The 24,163-nt window shown below is 40.3% G+C and overlaps 1 protein-coding gene across 2 annotated transcripts in view; it reads right to left on the reverse strand.

Moving 5' to 3' along the window:
- Positions 1-2,013: 2,013 nt before the first annotated feature.
- Positions 2,014-24,163, reverse strand: part of COL9A1 (collagen type IX alpha 1 chain) — a 92,092-nt gene continuing 69,942 nt past the window's right edge. For both annotated transcript variants that reach the window (XM_034648242.1, XM_011233145.3), the window contains exons 33-38: positions 23,591-23,623; positions 20,128-20,274; positions 19,832-19,886; positions 17,810-17,998; positions 10,939-11,016; positions 2,014-2,901 (exon numbers count right to left, since the gene is read on the reverse strand). In XM_034648242.1, coding sequence (XP_034504133.1) covers positions 2,717-2,901; positions 10,939-11,016; positions 17,810-17,998; positions 19,832-19,886; positions 20,128-20,274; positions 23,591-23,623 — 687 coding nt within the window. In that variant the 3' untranslated portion in view covers positions 2,014-2,716. The remainder of the gene's footprint in view (positions 2,902-10,938; positions 11,017-17,809; positions 17,999-19,831; positions 19,887-20,127; positions 20,275-23,590; positions 23,624-24,163) is intronic.

Here is a 24,163-nt window from a genome sequence, read left to right on the forward strand (position 1 = left end):
TTTGTTTAGACAGCTTGACATATAAAGTGTCTGTAATCAAATCAATCACATAACTGATATGACTACTAGTTCATACTCTTCTGCTAGACAGAAGTCGATTATCCCAAACCATGCCAGTGAATTTATGTGCTCAGTCAACCTGGGAAGTGATTTCCATAGTTCTCAGCCAACCTGTCAGATATTTGGTATGAAAATCATATTGTAATGCGTTAGAAGCACTGCCTAAAAATAAGTCAGTAATCATTTGCCCTTGAGTAATTTGCCAGTTTCTAACCAACCTTAATTATTCACACACTCTTCTCTCTAGGTGACACTTCACCCAACTTTCAAAAATATCTCAAAGAGGTTTGGAACTTTCTGTTTTGCTAGAGAGAGAGAGATTTGGCTTAATTAAATATTTATCAACTCTTTTTCATTGGAGAGGATTTGCTGGATGCTTTTCTTTGCAATTTCTCAGTCAAGTATTTACTGCTTCTGTAAACTATTTCACTTAACTGAATTTACAATGGATTGTTCCCACCATTTGGAATGTGCTAGTTTTGCATAATCTATTTGTAAGTGGTTGTTTCCGAGATTGCTTATGGTATCCGTGAGCTTGTGTACAGCCTTTTATATATCAAGTTTGTAAAACAGTTGAATGAACTCTTCTTTGAAATTTTATTTTTTAAAAATTTTCTTATGAATACAATATTCTAGAACTGGGAAACTTATTTATTTGGTTATCTAATTTTTCTTTTGTTGTATTTGATTTTGTCACTCCTGTTAAAATAAAACCATCTTTGTGGGAAGACAAGGCAATTTCTTTGCATTTATTTGGTTAGATGATGCAGTACCTCAAAAGGTTTGCCATTTATATAAAGATCATTTTAAGTAGTTATAACAGATATCTCTATTTCCAAAAATTACCTATTCCACATGAAGGAAAAACATCCTTCTCAGTGTGTGTAAATGACACTCATTATGCAGCCAAGTTGGAATCATTCTCCTTAAGCACAATCCATGCTCAAATCACAGAACTAGATGTTATAAGCAGTTTTAAAGAAATCCAAATGGGGGGGTAGAAGGAGTATCTGGATGGCTCATTCGGTAGAGTATGCAACTCTTGATCTCGGGGTCATAAGTTCAAGCCCCATGTTGGGTGTGGAGATTACTTAAATAAATAAATAAATCTTTTTTAGAAATTAAAGAAATCCAAATACAAATTAAATAATGATTGATTTGGCCAAAAGAATGGGGCTAAAATTTTTAAATGTATAGCAAGTGTACAGAAGAAAAAAATTGGTATCAAAGATCCTATTAGGGCTCATTTCCCCTTGACTTGAGATAACTGAATTCCATAAACCAACTGGAGATATTGACTGTTTTGAGCACTGTGCTATGCCCCTGGGAGAAGTTACTGTGACATAAAATTAATATAAGTCTGATCAATAGTTTATAGAAATGTCGATAAAACAGCCACTCAATGTGACTATGTAAATAGTAATAAAGTTCTTAAGTGGTCAGGCGTTATCTATCTTATTGATAAGAATACAGTGCTTTAGCTGAGCTGTCATTACAAAATGTCTAAGAAAAATGGTGAGACATAATTTATTTTTGCAGCAGTGAAGTTCTGAATAGGAAGGAGCTAACAAACCATTGAAACAAAAGCAGTGGTTCCAAACCTTGAAACCAAGCACGGAAGTGGTCTATGAAGTCGAAATAGTCTGCAAACATGTTTGTACATATGCACTCGTGTGTTTTTCTGGGATGATGACCCTATAACTTTCAATAAATTTCCAAAAGGTCCTTGAAGCTGTCCCCCACGCTGCACACAAACACACAAAGAACTTCTATCCCCAGGGTAACACCCCCTAGGGAACAGGAAGGGCTTTTTAATTTCTCCATAGAGAAAAAGCGCTAATATTATAAAAATGCCTATAGAAATACCAGCAACTACAAATTTTTCCATGTATCTAAATAAGTTCAGTCACTTCATTGAACATGATTATAAGAAAACATGCACGAGATTAAGAAACCATATTTATTTCTTCTTTGGTACAACCAGGGATGTTACCTCAAACCTTGAAAATAAATAACCTCGTTAAAACTGATGAATGGCAGGATATTAAAGTTCCTTCTTTGCTTCACACAGAAGAGTTCAGAACATGGATGGGTTTGGGATACGGTACAGTTCACCCGACATCCGGGCTGACTACAAAACACCGGCCATAAGGAGATCCCTGCGGGCAGCTCCCGAGAGGACACGCTGCAGGGCATTTTGAGCGTGGGTTCTAGTGGCTGCAGTGAGCTTTCTTCCTAACTAGCCTGATAATCCTCTGTGTACCGTGTACCGGAGGCAGTAATCTGAGAACAACATCTACATAAAAAAGGGAAAGAACTCCTGCCCCTTATTGGCATGGCGCCCCCCGATGCGTCGCATTTGCACGGCGCGCTCAAGTTCAACATCCTGGGGGTAGGATTATAAATTTATTTAAAGGGAGGGTTTGGGATTTTTGTTTTTGGGTTTTGTTTTTCATCTGATGACTCTCCTGTCTCCCCTCCAAGGGAAAAGAAAGAGGATTTATTGAATAGCACCATTGTTTTAAATCTGTCAAATAAGACTTATGTAATAATATTGAAGGTAATGTCGTCTCTTGCCTCAGCTTCGGTGGTGTTTCTCTTCCACGCTCCTTTGCCAGGCACGGTTTATGCAGACAGCCACGTGGCGCTAAGCTTTTCACTGATCGGGCCCTTTGCTAAAGGCCCGTTGCCCAGCCTGCAGGGTGCAGGAGGCTGGCTCGCAAAACCCAGGAGGGCCAGGAGGGCCCGGGGGGCCAGGTACCCCGGGAATTCCTGCCACCCCTGGGGGGCCTCGCTCGCCATCCCGACCATTCCTCCCGTAGCTGGCAGGACCTGGTTCACCTGAAACAAACAATTGCACATGTGAACAGGAGAACACCCCCCCCCATGGCTGCAAACTCCCTCCCCCAGCCCAGCGGGGGGTGCACACAGGGCCTTGGTAACTGCTTTTGGAAAGGATGGATGAGGACCGATGATGATGATGATGATAAAATTTCTTCACTGGAATCGGGTTTCTTAGGAATTAAAAATGGAAGGGGGCCTCGGCATCTCCCGTATGGTAGCCTCCGCCACATATGTCTATTGAGCACTGAAATGTGGCTAAGTCAAATTGGGATGAACTGTAAGAGTGTAAAACACACCTGGACTTTGAAAACTTAGTGTAAAATTTTAAAAATATGTTTCATTAATAATTTTTGTTATTATTACATGATAAAATTAGAATACTTTGGACACAATGGGTTAAACAAACTATATTATTAAAATTAATTTCACCTGATTCTTTTGACGTTGATAATGTGGCTACTAGCAGATTTAAAATCATGCACACAACTCTCCTTGTGGCTCACATTGTATTTCTCCAGTGGCATCATCGCTAACAGGTGACCAATCTCCAGACAGGGAGTATAAGTATAGCTCAGCAGTTAGGAGCACAGGACTTAGAGACAAATAGCTCTAAGTTCTTACTCTGCCATTTGTGAATAGGGTGACATTAGCAAGTCACTAACCTTTCAGTTTTTTCATCTCCAAGATGGAATGATACTTTCCTTAAAACTAAACTCCATGCCCGAAAGCATCTAATAAACAGGGGCTATTATGATTACGAGGATATCACCAATGGATGTCCTAGAAGCCTGTGCAATGCACCTACAAACTTCCCGGATGTTTTCCCATCAAGGGCTCACCCCTGTGTGAACTTTATCATGGCCTGAGTTCCTTGGGAGCTNAGAAGCCTGTGCAATGCACCTACAAACTTCCCGGATGTTTTCCCATCAAGGGCTCACCCCTGTGTGAACTTTGTCATGGCCTGAGTTCCTTGGGAGANTTCCTTGGGAGCTTTTTTCCCTTTGTCAGGTTCCAAGGTTATTTGGTCACCCAGTGGGGCACATTCTCTGTGCAGGGCACCCCATAACAGAGAGGAGTTTCTGCTGAGTGTTTACCCACCCCATCATACCAGCAGTGTTTTCATACTATCAACGTAAAGATGGCAGGGAGAAACTGTAAGACAAACTGTATATGCCATGATGATTCCATCTCAGCCATCCTACCTCGGCCATTCAGCCAAAACAGTGAACATGTTCAATTATATACTTGCTTAGGTTTAGTTACTCTCTTTCTCGGTGGTTTTAGTTTTCTTTTTCTATTTTTGTGGTCCTTTATTGGTCTTATTATAGTGGTCTGGTCTTATTAAGTGGTCTTACTACATATATCTCACATACTTTCATTTATTTATTTATTTTAGATTTTATTCATTTATTTGACAGAGAGAGAGAGCACAAGTAGGCAAAGCAGCAGGAAGAGGAAGAAGCAGGCTCCCCACTGAGCAGGGAGCCCGAGACGGGGCTGATCCTAGGACCCTGGGATCATGACCTCAGCCAAACGCAGACACTTAACAGACTGAGCCACCCAGGCGCCCTCTCACATACTTTAGAAGGAAGCTAGATTAGAGGTCTTATTTTATATATAAGATCTCATTCTTCCTGTTATGCTTACAATTAGATCCACACAAAGCAAGAATATAGAACAACACATTAAGTTTTAAGGGAATAATTATCTTTGATTCTATCCATCTCAAGGCTGTAGATAAGCAGAGGTGTAAGTAATTCCCCCTAATTTATCCCATAAGCTTCCGTTTAGCTGTATTAAGTTGTAGTGAAGCAGATGATTGTGTTTTCCTCTAAAGACAAGGCCCCTGAGAAAGTTTTTCCCTAACCGAGAGCACCTATAAATAAGCCTCTAGCAGAGCCTCCTCAGGTCTCTTGACACAAGTGGTTGTTCAAAGTTGCTCTTTTAAGGTTTAAAAGATAGGCCAGATAAAGGTGCATATAAAGGGTAACTTTCAGACGCCTTAGGAGCAGCAATGTTCCCATGGAGACATACCAGGTCTGCCTTAACAAAATCAAATCAAGATTAAGAGGAGAAAAATGCCCAAAGGAGAGGTCACAGACCAAATGACCACAGAGGCAAAGCGGGTAAGGCAGGCCAGGGTGGGTGAACATGGGGGAGCCCATGAGCCAACACCTGTTTTTGCAAATAGTTTTAGAACAGAGCCATGGCCATTTGTGTATGTATTGCCTGTGGCTGCTTTTTCACTACAAGGGCAGAGCTATGTAACTGCCACAGAGACCGCAGGGCCCACAGATCCAAAAACTCCAGTCCTTCACAGAAAAAGTTGGCTGACCCTTCAGGTAGTAAAGAAATAGCCCTGGATTAAGAAATGTCCTGCTGTCTTTACAAGAAGATAACTGGTAACACAGGTACAAAGAAAACTGATATAATGAGAAGTCAGTGGTGGGGAGGCAGCAGGAAGGACGGAGGCCTGTGGCAGCTCTACTCCAGCCACCAGCGGCCACCAGGGAAGACGGCCAGTGCCTGCAGAACCTCTGATAACTGTCACGGAAAGCTAGAAGCTGCGTTCTTGAATAGGCCTCTCAGCTCCTAAATGTTAGAATTCAAATTTTTACTGGGCATTTGTAGAGCCAGCTTTCTGCCTCAAACCTTACACTCATTCTCTACTACACAATATTAGAAAGCAGAAGGAAAGCTCTTTAGGTTTTCATATTTAGTTCTCCATCACTACACATTCCAGGAGAGGTTTTTCACTTGTGCATTTATTCCAGATTCCTGCTCGTACTTTGAGGAAAGAGTTGATGAAACCATCCTGTGTACCATCAGTTTATTTTATGTAAAGCACATCTAGTCCAATTCTCCCTTGGGCAAATACAGCGACTGACCCCCTGGAGCTTTGGATAATGTCATCGTCGTCACCCTCAACACTTACAAAATATTTCCACTTTACCGTGGCAGTGAACTGTGCTCATTATTGAGCCTAGTTTCCTCCTGTGTGAACTGAGCGCTAAGAAGGCTAAATAATCGTCCATCGTCACACAGCTAGAGGGTGTTGCAGCGAGAAACAAGGCCCCTTCCACGCTACTCTAACCCCACCGGATCCCCACACCGACTGAGGAGCTAATTCCACCGAGGTGTGCGCGTGCGTGCGCCTGTCCCACGTGCGTGGGTGGGAGGGTGTTTTTCTGTTTAATTCTTTGCACCTGGATTGACTAGGAAGTAAAAAGAGGCACAGTAACCAGGAGCAGTCCTGATTCTTCTGCAGCTCTAACTATCAGAAGACACGAAAGATATTTTTTTCTGATGTTTTGTCCCGTAGAAATGACCAGAGGGAAAAAACCGGCTGTCACATAACAGATCATCAGTTTCTGGTGAGTCCGGACCCTGGGCATTTATTCTCAAATGTTCTGCTGTTTAGGAGTGTAATTTTGGGGTGACACTGTGTCACAGTCCAAATCATTGAAGAAGTCCAGCAGCTGCATTAGCGAGTATCTATAAACTACCCTCCAACTCCTCAGGAGAAAACAGCTTTGAAGTGTCCTCATTCTGCTTTGTCTGCAGACAAAGGGTGTGTTAGCTGCACTAACTAGCTCATCATTGCACAGCTTTCTGAAATTTGAAGGACCTATTAAAACGTTATGGCCAAACATTTCATTATTTTAAAAAAAGAAATGTCTGTCATTCTCTGTGCGGACACTAGAGGGTAGTCATGTTACATTGATGGAGACCGGTCCCCGCGGCCGGAATGTGCTGAAGGATCTAACACGCGCTGCAGAGTGAAAGGGACTGTGTATAAAGGCCTTCAAAAAAAAAAACCTGAAAGTAATTTTCAGCATTAATTTGGTGATTTATCCACGGGTTATGTAAAATGTTTTATGTGGCAGGGACTTCCTTATCCTGAGCTTACTTTTGTGGTGTTTGACAAAGCATTTATGTTTAAGGAATTGGCGTAAAGCCGTTTGTTTATATAAGATCCCCATAGCCAAATAAAATAGCTGCAGTGATGGAAATAGGATAAATGGCTACCGCTAAACCAGCCTAAACGGAGTGTGCCCTTGGTTTGGGGCTTGTTGGAGTTTTTTTTTCCCAGTCAATATTCACAAGCAAAGCTCACCTCCTCGCAAAATTTGCGTAAGAAACCTAAATAGCTCAGTTGCCTAGTGTGACCCCACACAAAGCCAGCTCTACCCTTCTCTCCTCGTCCAAGAAGGGAAAGCATGTCGGCTCACAAGCCACATTTCTGGTGGTCACATACATATGAGTCCTTATTTAACTGGCTTCTTCCCCTCATGAATTTGAATGCACAGTGGAGATCAGGACCTATTATTAAATATGTTTCTTTAAAATCCTCAGAGCGTCAAGGAATTGGTCCCAAGTAGGCAAGCTTAGTGGCAGCAGGCATAGAGAGTTACTCTTAATGAGACAACCCAATCAAGAGATACCACCAGAGGCCTGTGGTAAGAAACTGAAGGTGGGGATGGGGGGTTGAGGATGTCTAAAGTCCCAGGGATCGCTAATGTGATCCACTCTGCTCTGTGAGAGAGGCAAAAAGGAATCAAGACACTAACTAAGTGGTTAGGGGACATGCCGAAGTCATATGGTTAGAGTGGCAAAGACAAACTGATCACATGACTAGGCAGCCAACTCAACATTTTGTCTACTGTATGAACCTGGACCTAGAAAGCAGGAATATCTGCATCTGTCACTTATTACCTGAGAGACCTTTGTCAGAGCAGGTGACCTCTGTAAGTCTGTATTTACTCAAACAGAGGAATACAAAATAATAACAGCTAAGTTTGCAACATGCTGGCCATATGCCAGGCACTGTTCTAAGTGTTTCACATGTATTAACATGTACATAGATCCTCCCAGATAACTCAAGAGGGTAGATGTGGTTTTTAACCTTGTGATACGGAGGAGAAATCGAAGCGCTAAGACGTAGAGTAGCTGCAAGAAAGTGACAGAGCTTTGTGCTCACCCTGGAAGCCTGGCTCCAGAGCCCATCCTTCCTAAATACCCAGTCCGCCTCCCTCCGGCTGTGGGAAACAGACTGGAGGATTCATGGGTACTTTTTAGACAACAGAGCACCACAGCCAAAGTGATGCCAGCATGGCGGTTATAACGAAGCAATGTCCCATTACAGCCCCACAGGGCCACATAATACTTAGCACTGAACAGAGAGATACAAGATAGAGAGGAGACAGAGAACTAAAACCATCCACAAAGAGCAAAGGAATTCTGATAACTGATAGATAATGTATTAGTTACATTTTTTCAAATACGTCAGGTATGTTTGCATCAGGAAGAATGATCAAATGAACTTTTTTCATCCAGGAGGATTTAAGTCCCGAATCCAAGTCCCAGTAGGGACAACAAGGAAGGTTGCGGGATATCCTGTTCTGCAGGCTGTTTCTTTTAGGTACCAGACAAGTTCCTGCACGGAGTGCTGTTGGAAGATCCTCCAGGCCCTAACGTCCTATTCCTATTACGTTTGTGAGAGACCAGAAACCACAGTCCTAATCACATCCCAAGCTCTGCCAGGGACATTAAAAGGCCCAGCCTCTCAGTGGACAGTGAACTTGGTTCAGTAATTTACTGTGAACCAGTACTTTGCATTTATGATTTGGAGCCAGAAGTCACTTGATGTCATAGAGCTAGTAAGTGACACAGGCAAGATCTGAACCCAGGATGTCTGAACTGTGGTGCTTCCAATAGCCCACTTTCACAGTACCAGCTTAAGGGGAGGACTGACCCACAAAGCTCTTGCTCGGGGACTGATGGATTCGAGAAATTGTTAGCTGAGCATATTCATAGTGTAGAATGTGAGCTGACCTAAAAACCAGAGCACCAGCTGGCACTTCCAGCGTTGGGGGAAACATGAACGCTTTGTGCCTGTGCGCTACAGCACTTGCAAAACTGCATGCTTTTGCAAGGTAGCCGAAACTTTTAAAACATAATCTAAAACTCAGATTTCCCACCAAATAATGTCAACATCCTTTCAAGGGAAATACAACAAAAGCATAGTCAAAGAAAGACCAGATTTCAGAGTGGTGCCAGGAAGCAAGGTGCAAGGACTGGCAAAAGGCAGAAAGGAAAAGGCAAAGGGCAGGTGCAGCAGTCCTGAAATAGACCATAAAAGTTTTTTAACAAGTCATATTTAAGTATTAAATCCAAGGCCAGCTATAACAAATTAATTTTTTCATAAGGTGGACAAGATGAGGACCAGGCAGAGCTGCCAGTGATGAGCTCGTCAGGCCTTAACTGTTGTGCCCACACAGGAATGTCTGATGTATTCAAAAGCAAATCAGGGAAGCCCCTTCCTGGGAGAGCAGTGGCCCAAGAGCACAGGTAAACCCCTCCCAGTCAGATTCAGCAACTCTGAGTGGGTTACTGCACGTGGGGAATAATGTGCCCCTTGCAACAGCCTGGGACACTGTGTAGAGCTGGGTCAGCCTCAGTGTTCCCATTTGAAACTTAAAACATGGTTTATCAACAGAGTTTTTGAAACTAAGAGTCACCAGAAATAATAATATATTTTTGATAAAGGAAAATCTTGCCAAGAATGCAAGTTGCTGGTCTGAGAACTGTTACATCATTTGTCAACAAAATGGGAGAAGGAGAAATTGTAAGGCAATCTTGTAATACATAGATAATTAAGTAAACTGTAATGGTCTTATCAGCTTTAAACCACCTATTGCTACCACTGATAAAGGAGAAAAGCACTCAGTAAATTCTATTTCCCTTTCCTCTTCTAAACGTCCATCAGTGAATACAGACTTTATCGTACACTGAAATCTTCTCTTGGTCTCATGTTGCTTCAACCAGATTTTCTTCCCTTTTCCAATCATAAAAACTTCCTTTCCCAATCACGAAAATTTATCAATTTGTGAAAGCATCTTGACAGACCCATAAATCACAGTTTTAGCAAAGCAGTGTTTGAGCCATCTCCAAAATGTATTCATATTTTTTTAAAAATTTTTTAATGAGAAAGCAATTCCCAGGAGCAATGAAATGGCTAATGAGAAAGCAGGGATGTTTTTGGCTGCAAATTAGAGTCATGATTGAATAGGTAAGCCTCTGTCAGAATTAGAAAATGAGCATTTTTTTTTTCTAAATTTCCCTACACCAAGTTTTCCAAATCCACTGTAGAAGCGTGGACCACCTTTTTTCTGCAGAACGTCTCACCCTGACTCTCCTCTCCAGGGTTTGGGAGCCTTGCTTAGCCTCTGCCTCAGCAGCTGTGAGAGTTCGCTGGGAGGCTGCATGTCCTTCATGCCCTCAAACCGAACTGACTTTCCACCCCGCAGTGCTGCGTCTGTGGTTGGGCTGCTAGGTCATTTCCCAGCGGAGGAGTGTGCGGCAGCCTGGACTGTGGAGACAGAGTAGCCAGTGTGTAAAGAGTGAACAGACGCCCAGTGAGTGAACCCAGGCTCTTCACACAGAAGCAACTTTGTCGCCTCAACCAACGCAGCTGCGATACGTGGCTTGTGCACGGCTCTTTGTGGTTATATGAATAGGAATGTTCAGGTCTATTTATTTTATTATTTTTATTTTTGGGATGTGGGTTTCTGGAGGGTCTGGGTATTTGAAACAGGAGCTTTTAAAATAAGATTTCAGTTACTCCCTATGCAACATGAGTAGTTTAAAAACTTGATTTTTCTTGTTGCTCTGACTTTTTGGTTAAAAAATAAACAGAGAACTATCAACTAGGCTGAAAATGGATAGGACCTCATTCATTCAGAATTCTCTAACAAGTGCATTGTGGCTGGACCTTGACTTTTTAAAAGTCATCTATTCAAGAAATTAATATTTTAAGCCCTGACACTTGTTTTCTCACAAGGAACACAAGCATGATTTTCAAGTCATTTAACTCGTCATTAAAGTTGGTCTTGAAAAATCTGTGCCAGCCATTATTGAGAATCACATGACAGGCTTAAGTAATCAACGAGCAATTCTTTAAAATGGTATCCAATTCAGACTGCCTACTCACTACCAATTTCTCAACCCCGTGTGGCCATATAACACACTTACCTGGGAGACCTGTAGCTCCGGGCAAGCCCTTAGGACCTCTTCCTGGAGGGCCTTGTTCCCCCCTTTCTCCCAAGTCACCTGCATTTCATTAGAGAAATGTTATTTTTCTATATGTTTATAAAAAGAAAATGTCATGTTTTTAAACTTTAAGCACACCCAGCATTGAGAAAGCCAAAGGTCATGAAGTTGCCACAAACTAGGTTGTAGTAAATATGAAGCAAGGCAAAGGTTAAGTCAATTATATGAAGAGATCTAAGGAGGAAAAAATCAAATAACCCTATTCATCAAATGATAAACTAAATCAAATATCAAATGATCAACATTCAGTAAAATAACAATCAAGTGTTAACTCCTTCACATGAGAAAATAGATCTACCTCAACTCAGAGTTAGTTAGCATAATGCTTCATGAGAAACAGGAGAAGCAAGTCCACTACACACAACATTACGGAGATGCCCAGTTTATCACTAGTATTTGTCATTTGGTTTGAGAGTCAGAAACATCCCTGTTTTCAAGTGGTATCAGTATCTATCTTAAATCCTTGAAAATCAACTCAAAACCTACAAGCAATGAGAGAATTCAGTAAAGGAGCAAGATACAAAATTAGTATATGAAAATCAATAATTTTCATATATACAAACAACCACCAGAACTAAGATGTAGTGAAAAAATATCCCATTTATAATAGCAATTAAATTAATAACAAGGAATAAGTTTAATTAGAAATATGCAAATCTAACATTAAAAAATTAACATTTCTAAAGGATGCAAAAGGACTTCACAACTGTTCTTAGGTGAAATGATATCATCACAAAAAGGTGTGAGTTCTCCCTAAGCTGAAGTTTCATCATGATCCCAATAAAAATATTTTTTTGACCGAAAAAGGGGATTCTGAAGTTTGTACAGAAAAACACATAAGCCAGAGTAGCCACAAAAACTCCAAAAAGAAAAGCTACATAAGGGAATTAATCATACCACATATTAAACCAATTAAAATGGTGTGGTACTGGTATGCGAATAGACTGACCACTGAACCAGCCCAAGAAACAGGCTCCAATATGTACAGGATTTTGTTTTGTAATAAATGTGCCATCTTAAAGTGGGAAACAGTCGAACAAGTCAATAAATGGTATTGGGAAAAGTGGGTAGCCAGCTGGAAAGAAAAAATAAAGTTGAATCTGTTCCTCACAACATAATCTAGGATAAATTACAAGTGGATGAAATATTTAAATGTAATTTAAGAACCAGAAGAAAACAAGGGAGAATTATTTTATAACTTCAGATTTGAGTTGGCCTTTCTGTTATGATTCAAATATGAAGCGTTCCTAAAATCAATACAAAAAGGTCAACAACAATAAAAAAAGAGAGAATATATAAGCAAGGAAGTCACTAAAAGGAAACAAAAATAGCTCTGAAATATACGGAAAATTCCTTGACTTCACTCTCACATCAAAAAAAATGGAAATTAAAAATAACACGAAAGCTACTTTGAACTATACAGTTGGCAAAAATTCCGAAGTTGAATTAAACATACGCTAGCAAGTCTGTGGAAAAACACATCATTACATATTGCAAATAAGACTGCAAATTGGGACAGTCTCCTGGAGGATAATTTAACAGTTATCTATCAAAATTACAAATGGTAGTACCATTTTACCTGGCAATTCCACTTCTAGGAATTTATCGTGGAAACGTAGAGGTTATGTTGATATTTACCCAAAAATGAAATAGCGTTGTCTACGGCAGCTTTGCCGTAGTGGCAGGAGAATGGTCTAAGTGTCCGTGAGAGGATGAAACGCACTATGCTACTTCTGCAGAATGGCATACTATGCAGCAATGAAGGAAAAACAGGAAGCTCTTTGAATGATCTCAAGTCCTGATCAGTAAAAAAACTCAAGGTCCAGATCGCTACTAAAGGGCAATATGACTTGCTTCTAAAAGGCTGCAGGGAATGTATGTAATCATATATTGTACATCATCACTGGTAAGGATACGTAGGAAACTAATAAAAGGGATTACCTAATGGGAAGGATAAAGGAATCTAGGCAGATGGGAGACTGGGGTGGGAAAAAAACTCTTCGCTAAATATCTTTTCGTACATTTTTAAATTCTCAAACACTGTAAATTTAGTGTCACTGAAAATAAATTAATGAATTTTCAAAATTTAAAACGTGCTGTCACGAGTGCCTACATTTCACTTATGAGTCATTATTTATAGAGAATGTGTTTTGGATTACAACCAACCATGTGTATTTGCAAGACAGCTGATTGAATTTAGGGATCCAGCAGCCACAGAACCAAGTTCCATTAATTATCCGGGCCCCTGCAGAGAAACCCAGAAACTTGGCCTCATTAACAAAATGCCCTAATACCTAGTCAACTGGCCCTAAATGACGTTTACAGCTCCTAGTAGAAGACATTCTTCTATCCCACTGGTATGGTATTATATTATCCTACTACTCTTTTAGAAGATGCAGTGGCATTTTGCAACAGATTCCATACATAGTCATTTTTTCCAAACATTTTTATCAGCCCAACTTTATTCAATATTGAGTCGTTTTTTATAATTTAAAAAACAAAAGCATGCATGCCAAAATAGTAAAAAAAAAAAAAACTCTAATTATGAAGTGAATGTTTAGTCACCATACTTTGATTTTAGCTGTGAATGTCCTTGTATGAATATTTTTATCAAGAATCAACTATATTTAAAAAAATTTTTAAATGTATATAAATACTGTGTAAGGATACAGAGCTCAAGTTGAACTCATATTCACATAAGCTGTTTTTTTACATTCATCATCAGTATGGCCTTACTATATTAGGAAGATATGGTAATTAGCATTTTAAAAACTAACAACTTAAGCGCTCTTGTTAACTTAGCAATTTAAATGTCATATCACTGTAATTCTGGAGGCTAGCAAGGAGAAGAGAACCAATAAATGTGCCACATTTTCCAAAGCTAGGAGATGAAGATTATAAATTAAAATGTAACTTCCATGCAGACAGTGAAAGTTAAACGTTCTAGCATGAAGCCACATCCCCTGCAAAATGTCACTTGCAAGGAAGAAGACTACCGTCTTTGTGGTGATGCTGCTGTGTGGTTATCAGTCGTAGAAACGTGATTTTTAGATGGGCTCCAGGACAGAGCCACAGGGCAAGCTGCTGCCCCTTCACAGCAGACGGAGCTGCTCTGTGATCCCCGGGGTTAATCCGCTTCTTCAAACCCTGATCATGTCTTCTTTTGACATGTCTGAAAAATGGCTCAGGGAACTAAAAGTCCACCTTTATTAGCTAGCCTACTGTGTGGAAAAATAGAGCGAGCGAGCTTGTAAAATGAGCTTTAGATAAGGTAAAAAGGGAAATGTGCAGTGTAAGTAGCAAAACAGCTCCATCTGAACAGAGAGGCTAAAATGAAAGAAATTCTCATTGCTCCATAGTTGCTGTTTATTTCATTTATTTGAAAGCTATAACTGATACTCCGACCCATGCAAGCAGATTAATACCGAAAAAAAGTGTTAATAATGACATGTGTATTTTCTCAAGCTGTCATTTACATATCGACACATCTGTTTGACTCACACTAAAGTATCTAAAAATATATATATAGCCTTACTCAAAGGGGCTTAAAATTAATCCAAACCATGAACATTTAAAAATAGTATTTATGGGGGCGCCTGGGTGGCACAGCGGTTAAGCGTCTGCCTTCGGCTCAGGGCGTGATCCCGGTATTATGGGATGGAGCCCCACATCAGGCTCCTCCGCTATGAGCCTGCTTCTTCCTCTCCCACTCCCTCTGCTTGTGTTCCCTCTCTCGCTGGCTGTCTCTATCTCTGTCAAATAAATAAATAAAATCTTTAAAAAAATAGTATTTATGACACAGAAGACTAATACTAAACAAAGTGAACATAAAGCCAATTAGGTACCTCTCATGTTCCTGTTTGAGTGCACATAAAAAACGCACATGCGGCATGGGTCTTGGCCCTGTTTGTGTAACATTGCACAGAACATGTCAATGAAAAACAAAAAAAAATTATAAATATGATTTAAGATTTGGGTATGATTTCTGGCATATTTCTGCTAGTTCCTACTGAAAACGTTGCACTGTGTTTTGCAGACTAATTTTTTAGGAAAAAATGATTTCACTAAAGACATAGTTTGAACTGCTAAAAGCCTTAGTAAATTTTATTTGTTCATTATTTATGTAGTAATTTTCTTGGAAAAAGACTCTCAAAGTAATATGGAGAGCAAGATTCAGACTATGCCTTTGTTAGGCATGGGAGAAAGGCTGCAGGTGACACTGAAATACATCCCTTTGCTAATTGGCTGAACATTTAAGTTTCAAATGCTGGAGTATTTGTTCTCCAGGAAAAATTGATCTATAACCTTTGGCTAGTGGGACATTATGTTTTCAATCAAATATTAGTGTTATAATGTATGTGGTAGGACAAGAAAGGCCAAGTCGGGTTACCTGGAATCATACATTTCCAAATTTGTGACAGCACTGATTGATAAAATCCCAAGGATAGTACTCTTTTCTTCCCACACCCCAAATTTCAAGAAGTAAAACAGAGAAGATGCTGCTTTAAAGGAACCCAGTGATAATAAAGTGATGGAGGAGGGTGGGGAGAAAAAGTTCTTTAGAAAAAACAAAAAGGCTATATCTCTTCTAGACTATAGACTATGTCATAAATACTGAAGAAACATTAGGGGGAAGTCCCTTACACAATCAAACTATGCTTGATGAATAAACTCTGTGCCAGGGGCACTTTCCAGGTTCCAAAATAGAAATAGATTTTTCTTCCCTTCAAAATAAGGTTCAACTGCTAGAGCCAGGTCAGCCCAACCCAGCCACAATTCAGTGCTGCCAGGAGCTTCCCAGGAAGCTTACTGAACATTTGACCTTTGTTTCCTGTGGTTCCCAATCCTGGTTGTATATTAAAACCAGATGGGGAGTGTTTTTAAATCCTGCTGCTCAGGCCTATTAAGTCGGAATCTCTGGGAATGGGACCCAGCCGTGGACAGTTTTTAAAGCACCCCAGATGACCCCACGGTGCACCCCAGGCTGAGAAACGCAGCTTTAGGCAGGCTCTGCTAGCATAGCAAGTAGACACAGACCTTACTTCTTAGGAAGTAAAATGCGACTTGAGGCGAGTTCTCTCCCTAACTCAAAGTAACGTCCTACCGCACGTACGGAGACTTCCTTTAGGCCACAGGAAATAGGGCTGGGATTTCTCTAGGCCCTACACGGTGTTTCTCTTCAGTCGGAAGATGGAAGATGGGTAACTATTCTAATGCCGATGCGTTCAGCATCCACCTGCGGGCTTGCTGGGACACACACTGCGGCCCCAGCTCGCCAGGCAGAGTCTCTGGTCAGTGGGAGCGGTGGGCTGGAGAATCTGTGCCCCAAACGGGGTCCCTGGTGGTGCAGACGCTGCAGGGAGCCCCCTCGCAGAACCGCTGCTCTAAAGGGGACTTAGGAGAAAGGCTGAGGCGTCACAGCGGGCTGTGGTTCTACAGAACCAGCCAAGCCAGCAATCCACTCGAAGCAGCAGAGTTTCTTGGAAATTGTGAACAGAATGAACGGGGACTAACCACAGAGAGAGGAGCTACTCGTGAGCTCCTGAACCAGTAGCTACAAGCAGGACGAAGGTGAGTGGCGATGTGATTCTTTCAAAGAAAATACTCGGTTCTCTTGAAGATGAGCTCTGAGCTCTCTCCATGTTTGATTTTGTCCAGCCTCTGAAAGCTTGGAAATGGTGCCAGCCTTACAAGGGGCTCCAATTAGGGCTCATTTTTTCACATACGGCAATGCACATGCAAAAAAAAAAAAAAAAAAAAAAATCAAATATAATTAACAAAATTGTTCCAGCTGAAAGTGTAGTTAGCCAAATACCTCAGCAATTCATTTATAGATCCAAAGAGGCAGCTTGCTTGCCCTCTGACCCTTCACACCATAATATTTATCCCTAATTGGAGCACCGCCATTTAAAAAAAAAAAAAAAAGCCCGTCTGTTTCTGATGCCACATCTTTCTGAAGCTCCCTAGAGAACTGTCAGTCACTCCCCAAGATATAGAAATTCTTCATTTTATTTAGCCCTCTCTGTAAATTATCCAGGGCACACACACACACACACACCCCACGCTAACGTACTCACCTCAACTAGTAAACACCATCTGAGGCAACCAGTCCTTCTGCAGGTCCTGCTGAATACCTAACACACTCACAATACTATTTTTTTATTTTTATTTTTATTTTTTGCAAAACACTGATTTTAAGGGCTTAACTTCAATAAAAGGGGAAGAAGCAAATGTTCTCACATTCCCTCATATGTTAAAGAACAAAAAAAGTTCAATTGTACTTCTGAGCCGAAAAAATCCATCAAAACTAAATATCCCCAATGTCACTTTTTAAAAGAAGGAGGCAGCCTCAATTCATGATGAAATTTATGTCTTAGGACCTGCTAACAAATGTTGTTCGTTTAAGTAACGGATACATTCTAAGGTTGGTTGCTGCCATCTTAGAAGAGCTCTACAATGATTTTTGAGTCTCAAAAAAGAAAAAAAAAAGTCTGAATGATCCTTTACAAGATCCTATAAAGTTTATTTTGAACCATGATTGAGGCAGAGGGTAACTGCAAAAGACCAGTACTCAGAATCAAGGGACCTTAACTGTAGGTTCAGTCTCCTGCTGTCATACTGCAGGGTCAAGAGGGTGTCAGATAATGGCTTTCTGATCTTTACTATCACCACTGGGCAAGAGAACAATACGTCTCCTTGTCTCACAGGATATCTGGAGCTTGGAAGGGTGTGTGAAATATCTGAAAAAGGACAGTGTGTGTTCTTTTGTTCCCCCCAGGGCAAAATGGCTTACCTTTAGGCCCCCTTAAACCAAGAGCACCAGGGGGGCCTTTAATGCCCGGGAGGCCACGGAGTCCCATCTGGCCTGGGAAACCGTTCTCTCCAGGTGGTCCTGGGGGGCCAGGGGGGCCAGGCCTCCCAGGGAGGCCAGAGGCTCCTGAGTCCGGTCGCTTGAGACTAGCAGCCATCTCAGCAAGATGCTCTAGAAGAGAATAAACAAAACAGCCCAGAAGAGTCAGAAACATGAAAGTGATTCAAATGAAAAAAAAGGGGTATTTCAAGTGTCTTTTTTTTCTAGATGTGTCACCAGAGCTTCAAAATTGGTGGTGGGAAGTGAATAAAGTTGGATCATTTTTCCATGGATTTTCTGCCAAGAAGCTTCACTGGTGCTGTTTGATTCAGCTCGTTTTGGATACATTTGGGCCTGCTGTTCTGAGACAAGGGGAGGGGGATTAAAAAACAAAACAAAAAATACACAGTAAGGCTTTCAGGTGAGTAGTGTCCTAAAAGGATGAGTCTGTCACCTGAGTCCCAGCTGGTTATGGGAAAACCCAGGATGGCAAGAAAATGAGTTTCTTCACAGAGGGAGAAGTGGATGTCTAGAAGCTTTTTAAAAGTCCAGGACATTGTCCAGAATTAGTATTGAGAGGGCATTTAAGACCTGGCCCCACATTTTCAGTTTGAAGATACTGCATGACCTAAAATATCCTGAGCGTTCACGACTGCTTATAAATTCCCCTCTCAAAAGTTTTTTCAGGCTTGGAATAGACAACAGACATTAAAAATAGCCTGCTTCTTGAGAATGTTCACAGTCTGTCTTAAAAATTAATAACTGTGTGGGCTTTTTCAAGAACCATTAAATAGATTAAGAATCATCCACTGAAACCAAGAAGACCAAGAAAGCTTTCCTATGAAAATACTCTCAGGGAAATATGCCAGTGTAATATTTTCTAAAGGTGTGAAGGAGATTATGAATTGGAAACAAATTTCTAACGAACATTTTAAAATTGTTCAAATGTGAGCATTCTAGTTTGCCTTATGTAAGTAAGAGTTAGCATAAAATTATAATTTCCTAGGGATGTAATGTTTAAAATTGAAATATCCTTTTAAGATTAAATGTCTGCCATGAAGAGACTTATATTGGTTTTCAAATATAGAAGTGACTATTTCATTCTGGAAAACTCTATAAGACAAATTAGACTATCTCATGAGCTTGCAAGAGAAGAGTATTTATCATGACAGAATTGGTTCCAACTAGAATAAGGTAATTATTTGTTAGAAGGCCCCAGTGTTTCAGGATCTTCCCAGTTCCTGTCTCCCCAATTTCTTCCTTTTCTATGTGATTTTAGAACTAGACCAATTCTAAAACAGCTATGACAAATAGCAATTGCTATAGCTATAGATGAATTTAGATAAAGGTTGACAAATGTAAAAACATATCACCGTTTTGGTAAAATACTATTCACTTTCTACATACATGATACATGAGTAGAGATAATGTTCTTATGCTTCTTATGGACATGAAGACTGTCAGTTACTTCACATATAAGCTACAGAGAGAGCCAGGGGTCAGCACCAGCACGTGTGTGCGTGCCCGCGTGTGCGCATGCTTTCTTGCAAATTAACCCCCTTGGCAAAAAACAAGAGCAAAAATAGGCTAACCCAGGGGTGCCTGGGTGGCTCAGTTGATTAAGCGTCTGACTCTTGGTTTCAGCTCAGGTCGTGATCTCAGGGTCATGATGTCAGGGTGGTGAGATCGAGCCCTGCGAGCCCTGTGTTGGGCTCCATGCTCAATGGGGAGTCTGTTTAAGACTTTCTCTCTCTTTCCCCCTGCTCCTTCCCCCACTTGTGTGCTCACTCTTTCTCTCTCTCTCAAATAAATATTTTTTTAAAAAATGGGGTAACCTAGAAAGATAAAATTTTTCTTTGAGGCTATAAGCTATTCTGTGGCAACAAATTAGATAAAACAATTAATATATTCAAAATCTCCCACCTTTAAAGCACACCAAAATTCAAGACATTATGATTTATTTACCTTGCATGACTCTCATGCAAACCTGCTTAATGTGCTGATCTGTCGGTGCTCTACCCTGAGACAGGAAAATTAAAAAAAAAAAAGATGGTTAGATGGTTTATACACAGAACCATAAAGAAGACATTGTTAAATGGTAACCTGACAGACTCAGCAAGTGGCCAGGTGGCTGGATTTACAAGAGAACTCGCCCACACTGCTGAGGAGCTGATGTCTGGGCTAGCCTGGCTCCCCACCCACTTCTGGTGCTATGAGATGGAGTCTCCAAAGGGAAACCCCGGGGACGGCCCACCACTCACTGGAGGGCCCTGGATGCCAGGCAGGCCTGTGGCGCCCTGCTCTCCCTGCACGCCTCGTGGTCCAGGCGGTCCTCTTGGTCCTTCCACTCCAGGAAGCCCCCGACTTCCTTCAGGCCCCCTCAAGCCAGGCTCCCCAGGGTTTCCCACCTAGGACAAGATGGCACATTACAAAACCAGGGCTCTCCACAAGTAATATGTCTGCTTAATATTAATACAAGACTTACATGAAATTTTGGGTTTGCTTACGTTCTTGTCTCCCAAGATATGTTTGTTCGGAGGTTACAAGTTCTCAAGGTAAAGACACAGAATGCCACAGTGTCTGGGAACTCCAGTTCCAGTAAAGTTTTTCAAAATCTTTCTTTTTGGTATAGTTAGTATTTCAAAATGTTAATTGAAATAATGCATTTGAAACTACATTCTTTATACTTTGAGCCACTTCCTAAGAACAAGTTAGTTTTTAATAAGAGTTGTGAACTTATTCTGGCCACAAAAAGGCCACTGAGTTCATACAAGACTTGTTACTTTGTATATCACCAATATAGAAAGCACAAAATAAAGATATTTCCAAGGGCATAAGTTATTTAGCTTTATAACACTCTGGAGAATTTGAAGAAGCAGGTGTACCCAGGAATTATAAAATACTAACATTAACTAAATACATTTAAAATGCCACATTTAAAATATTACACTTAGAATGAATACATTTAAAATACTGGAACAGGGGCGCCTGGGTGGCACAGCGGTTAAGCATCTGCCTTCGGCTCAGGGCGTGATCCTAGTGTTGTGGGATCGAGCCCCACATCAGGCTCCTCCAATATGAGCCTGCTTCTTCCTCTCCCACTCCCCCTGCTTGTGTTCCCTCTCTTGCTGGCTGTCTCTATCTCTGTCGAATAAATAAATAAAATCTTTAAAATAAAATAAAATAAAATAAAATAAAATACTGGAACAAAAAGAATGAGTCCATAATTTAAGTCTTGAGGAAGTTAAAAATCTAAACAGTAAAGAAGTTAAAAAATAAACCAACTGTTTCCTTAGCACAAAAGCGTATACCAGGTAGATTTCTTTCCTGAAAGCAGACCACTAAAAGCATTTTCAAAAGTCCCCATCTACAATAACTGCTTTAAAATGAGACTAAATTAATTCACTTTCTGTTAAACTACCTCTGTTAGAACTGATGGCATTAGTAGTTACAATGTGCCATTGTTTATAGAATAAGAATGAGAAGATAAAAGGACAGGAGGCATTAGGGGAGTGCTAGGGCTCAAGATAAAGTTCATAAAGCAGCTTAATCCTGCTTTTTCGTATGCAACATTTATCTAGAAAGAGTTAACTCTGTCAGATGTTTTCAGCTGAAGGGAGGTGATGAGGCAGGGCTTCCACTAGATACATCTGAATAAAGCTCAGCACAAATGCTTTTCCAATCTTTCTTTATGCAAAAAAATTGAAAGCTAAGTCAACTTGTCAGAATTGCTTCTATAAAGAAATTATGGCCTAAAAGACTTCCCGAAAGACTGTCAACAGAGAGACCTAAGGATGTGCTGTGGGGGGTTCCGGGCTGACAGCTGACTACAGTATAAAACTGTAACAACTTCTACAACAGCCCTGAGGAGAAGCCAAAATGAATTTGGAAGAGCACTAAAGAACTGGGAGAAAACAGAGGAGGCCGAATCAGAGTCTGTCATCTTGTTGACACTGTCTGAAATACTGCTACAACAAGGGGAAAGTCTTTTCCAATGAAGAGATCAAGAGCCCCGGGGTCTTTGGAAAGAATTCCTCAATTAAGTGGTATACTGAAGTAGAAACTGGGGTACAGACTTCACCCACTTATCAGGTTTGTCTCTGCTGAGATCACTGAGCAAAGTGGAGGTGTGTGTCCCTGACTCTGGGACAACACACTTCAGCTGCATCAGAATTACGTGGGTAGCGTCAGAGAAGAAAGGGGTAGGAAGAGAGGTGGTAAATCAAGAGTTAAGTTCTAGTAATATATCCAAATTTAAATGAAACTAACTCCTTTTGACCACTGCATTGTTCGTTCACTTTTTCCTTTTATAACAAATTCTTACCATTGAACATTACCGATTATTTCTAGATAGTTGAAGTAGGATTTCTATTATCAAATCCTATCAAGGTTTACTCTTCACATTTTTTCTCAATCCTAAATCATTTCTGTCGAGGATTCTTAGGTGTAAAGATGTTGCTTGAAGCCTGAGACTGTCAATGGTGTTTAGAGGTGGTGTGTAAACAGGTGAGTTAAAACAACATAATAGTTTCCATATCAGGGGTATGTAAAGAGCCCAGGGCTGGCACTGCAACCAAGTCTGGGGGCAGGTGGTCCTCCAGGGGAAAGTTGAGCTGAGGATTGGGCTACAATGCCTAGGTGGGAGGTAGCTATACTAAGGAAAGAGGAAGAGTGTTCCAGACTAGGAGAACAGCACAAGGCGTTCAATAGCATGCCAAGTAAAAACAATTGCAAACAGATGAAGTTCCAGATAGATAGAGAGGAGGTTGGCAAGGCAGAGACCACTTCATCAAAGACTTTGTATATTTAGCTAAGAGTCTGATTTTATTCTATCAAATGTTATTCCTGAAGGGTTTATGGAAAGGAGGGATAAATAGTGGGCTTTATATTTCTCTCTAGATGACACTGGCTTCTATGAGGATAATGTGTTGTAGAGGGACTGAGAAGAGTGGAGAAGATTCCAGAAATAGGAAGGAATAAAAGATTAACTGGAAGCTAGTGGTGGTGGCATTTGAGGTTAAGGTATGCTTCATCTTTTCCCTTATACTCTCTTAAATTTCTTACTGTATTGAATGTGCATTCCTTTCAAATTAGTGAATCATCCCAGGTTTGCTGGTTCTCTAATTGGTTCTATACTTGACTCTATTAATTTTATTCTAATAATTGGTTCTATTATTGGTTCTATAATTCTGAATACATCTAATCTCTAAGGACTTCAGTTTAGTTTCTGTAAAATGATGAATGGAATGATATCACTTTCTAGCTTTAATAATTGTCTATTAAATTTTCTTATGCCTTACGACTTTACGTTACTTCCCCAACTAGAACAAACAGGAGATTAATAAAATTACTGAAATATTTGCAATGGCATGAGTGCCTATGAAATTCATTTATACTGGTCACCACAAAGGACAAGTCAGTTCTTTTAAAATGACCCATTTGTGAAAGAAATTACCATGTATACTCACTGATCTACTTATGAAAAAACTTCCTTTAAAGTGGATTAGTTCAAAAGGCAGATCCATTTACAATGTTGTGAGGTGGTCCCCCCTCCCCCACGCCTTGGATGAATCCATTACTTAAAGAATAAATTTAGACATTAATTTCCTTGAAGGTCCTTTAAGAATTGAATTTTATAGTGATTTCATAAAGCAGAGCATTGCATTTTCTATAGCTTTATTGATATTTTTACTTTTTTATACTATTATTGTTCATTGTACTTACAGATCCCTTTGGCCCAGGTAATCCTATTTCTCCCTAAATCAATAAAACAAAATTATATTAGAACAATGCATTCACGTTTGATAGTTTACTAAAAACATTTAAAAGGTTATTGCGCTGCTGAAATCTATAAAAAACCATGAAGAGATAAACTCTGGCACTGCAGAAAATCATGAGATTCAAAATTTGGATTCTAGTCCCAGTTCTGCTACTTAGCTTTGTGAGCTTTGTTACCTCCTAGCCGTTGACTAACTTATCTGTTAAATCACAGGGTTGAATAGGGGCTTTACAAGACTCCAACCAGGTCTAAGATGCTAGGTGTTGAGACTTAGAATGTGTAAGTCAAAAGACATTAAACTAGCATGCTGTTTTAAAACACAGTAGACATTTAAACCTGACGGTTTCATTTTTGAAACTCGAACAGCATTGTGAAACTCATCTGCAAAAGTCTATCAAACCAAATATGCCTGATTTTATGCTTAAAAAAGAAAACCTGGAAATCTCCCACCCCTAATTGTAGATATGAATTCTGTTCGAGTTCAAGCACATCAGTTCATCTGTACCACAGATGAATTT

Source organism: Ailuropoda melanoleuca, chromosome 19 (assembly GCF_002007445.2).
Source record: "Ailuropoda melanoleuca isolate Jingjing chromosome 19, ASM200744v2, whole genome shotgun sequence".
In the NCBI taxonomy this organism is placed as follows: Eukaryota; Metazoa; Chordata; class Mammalia; order Carnivora; family Ursidae; genus Ailuropoda; species Ailuropoda melanoleuca.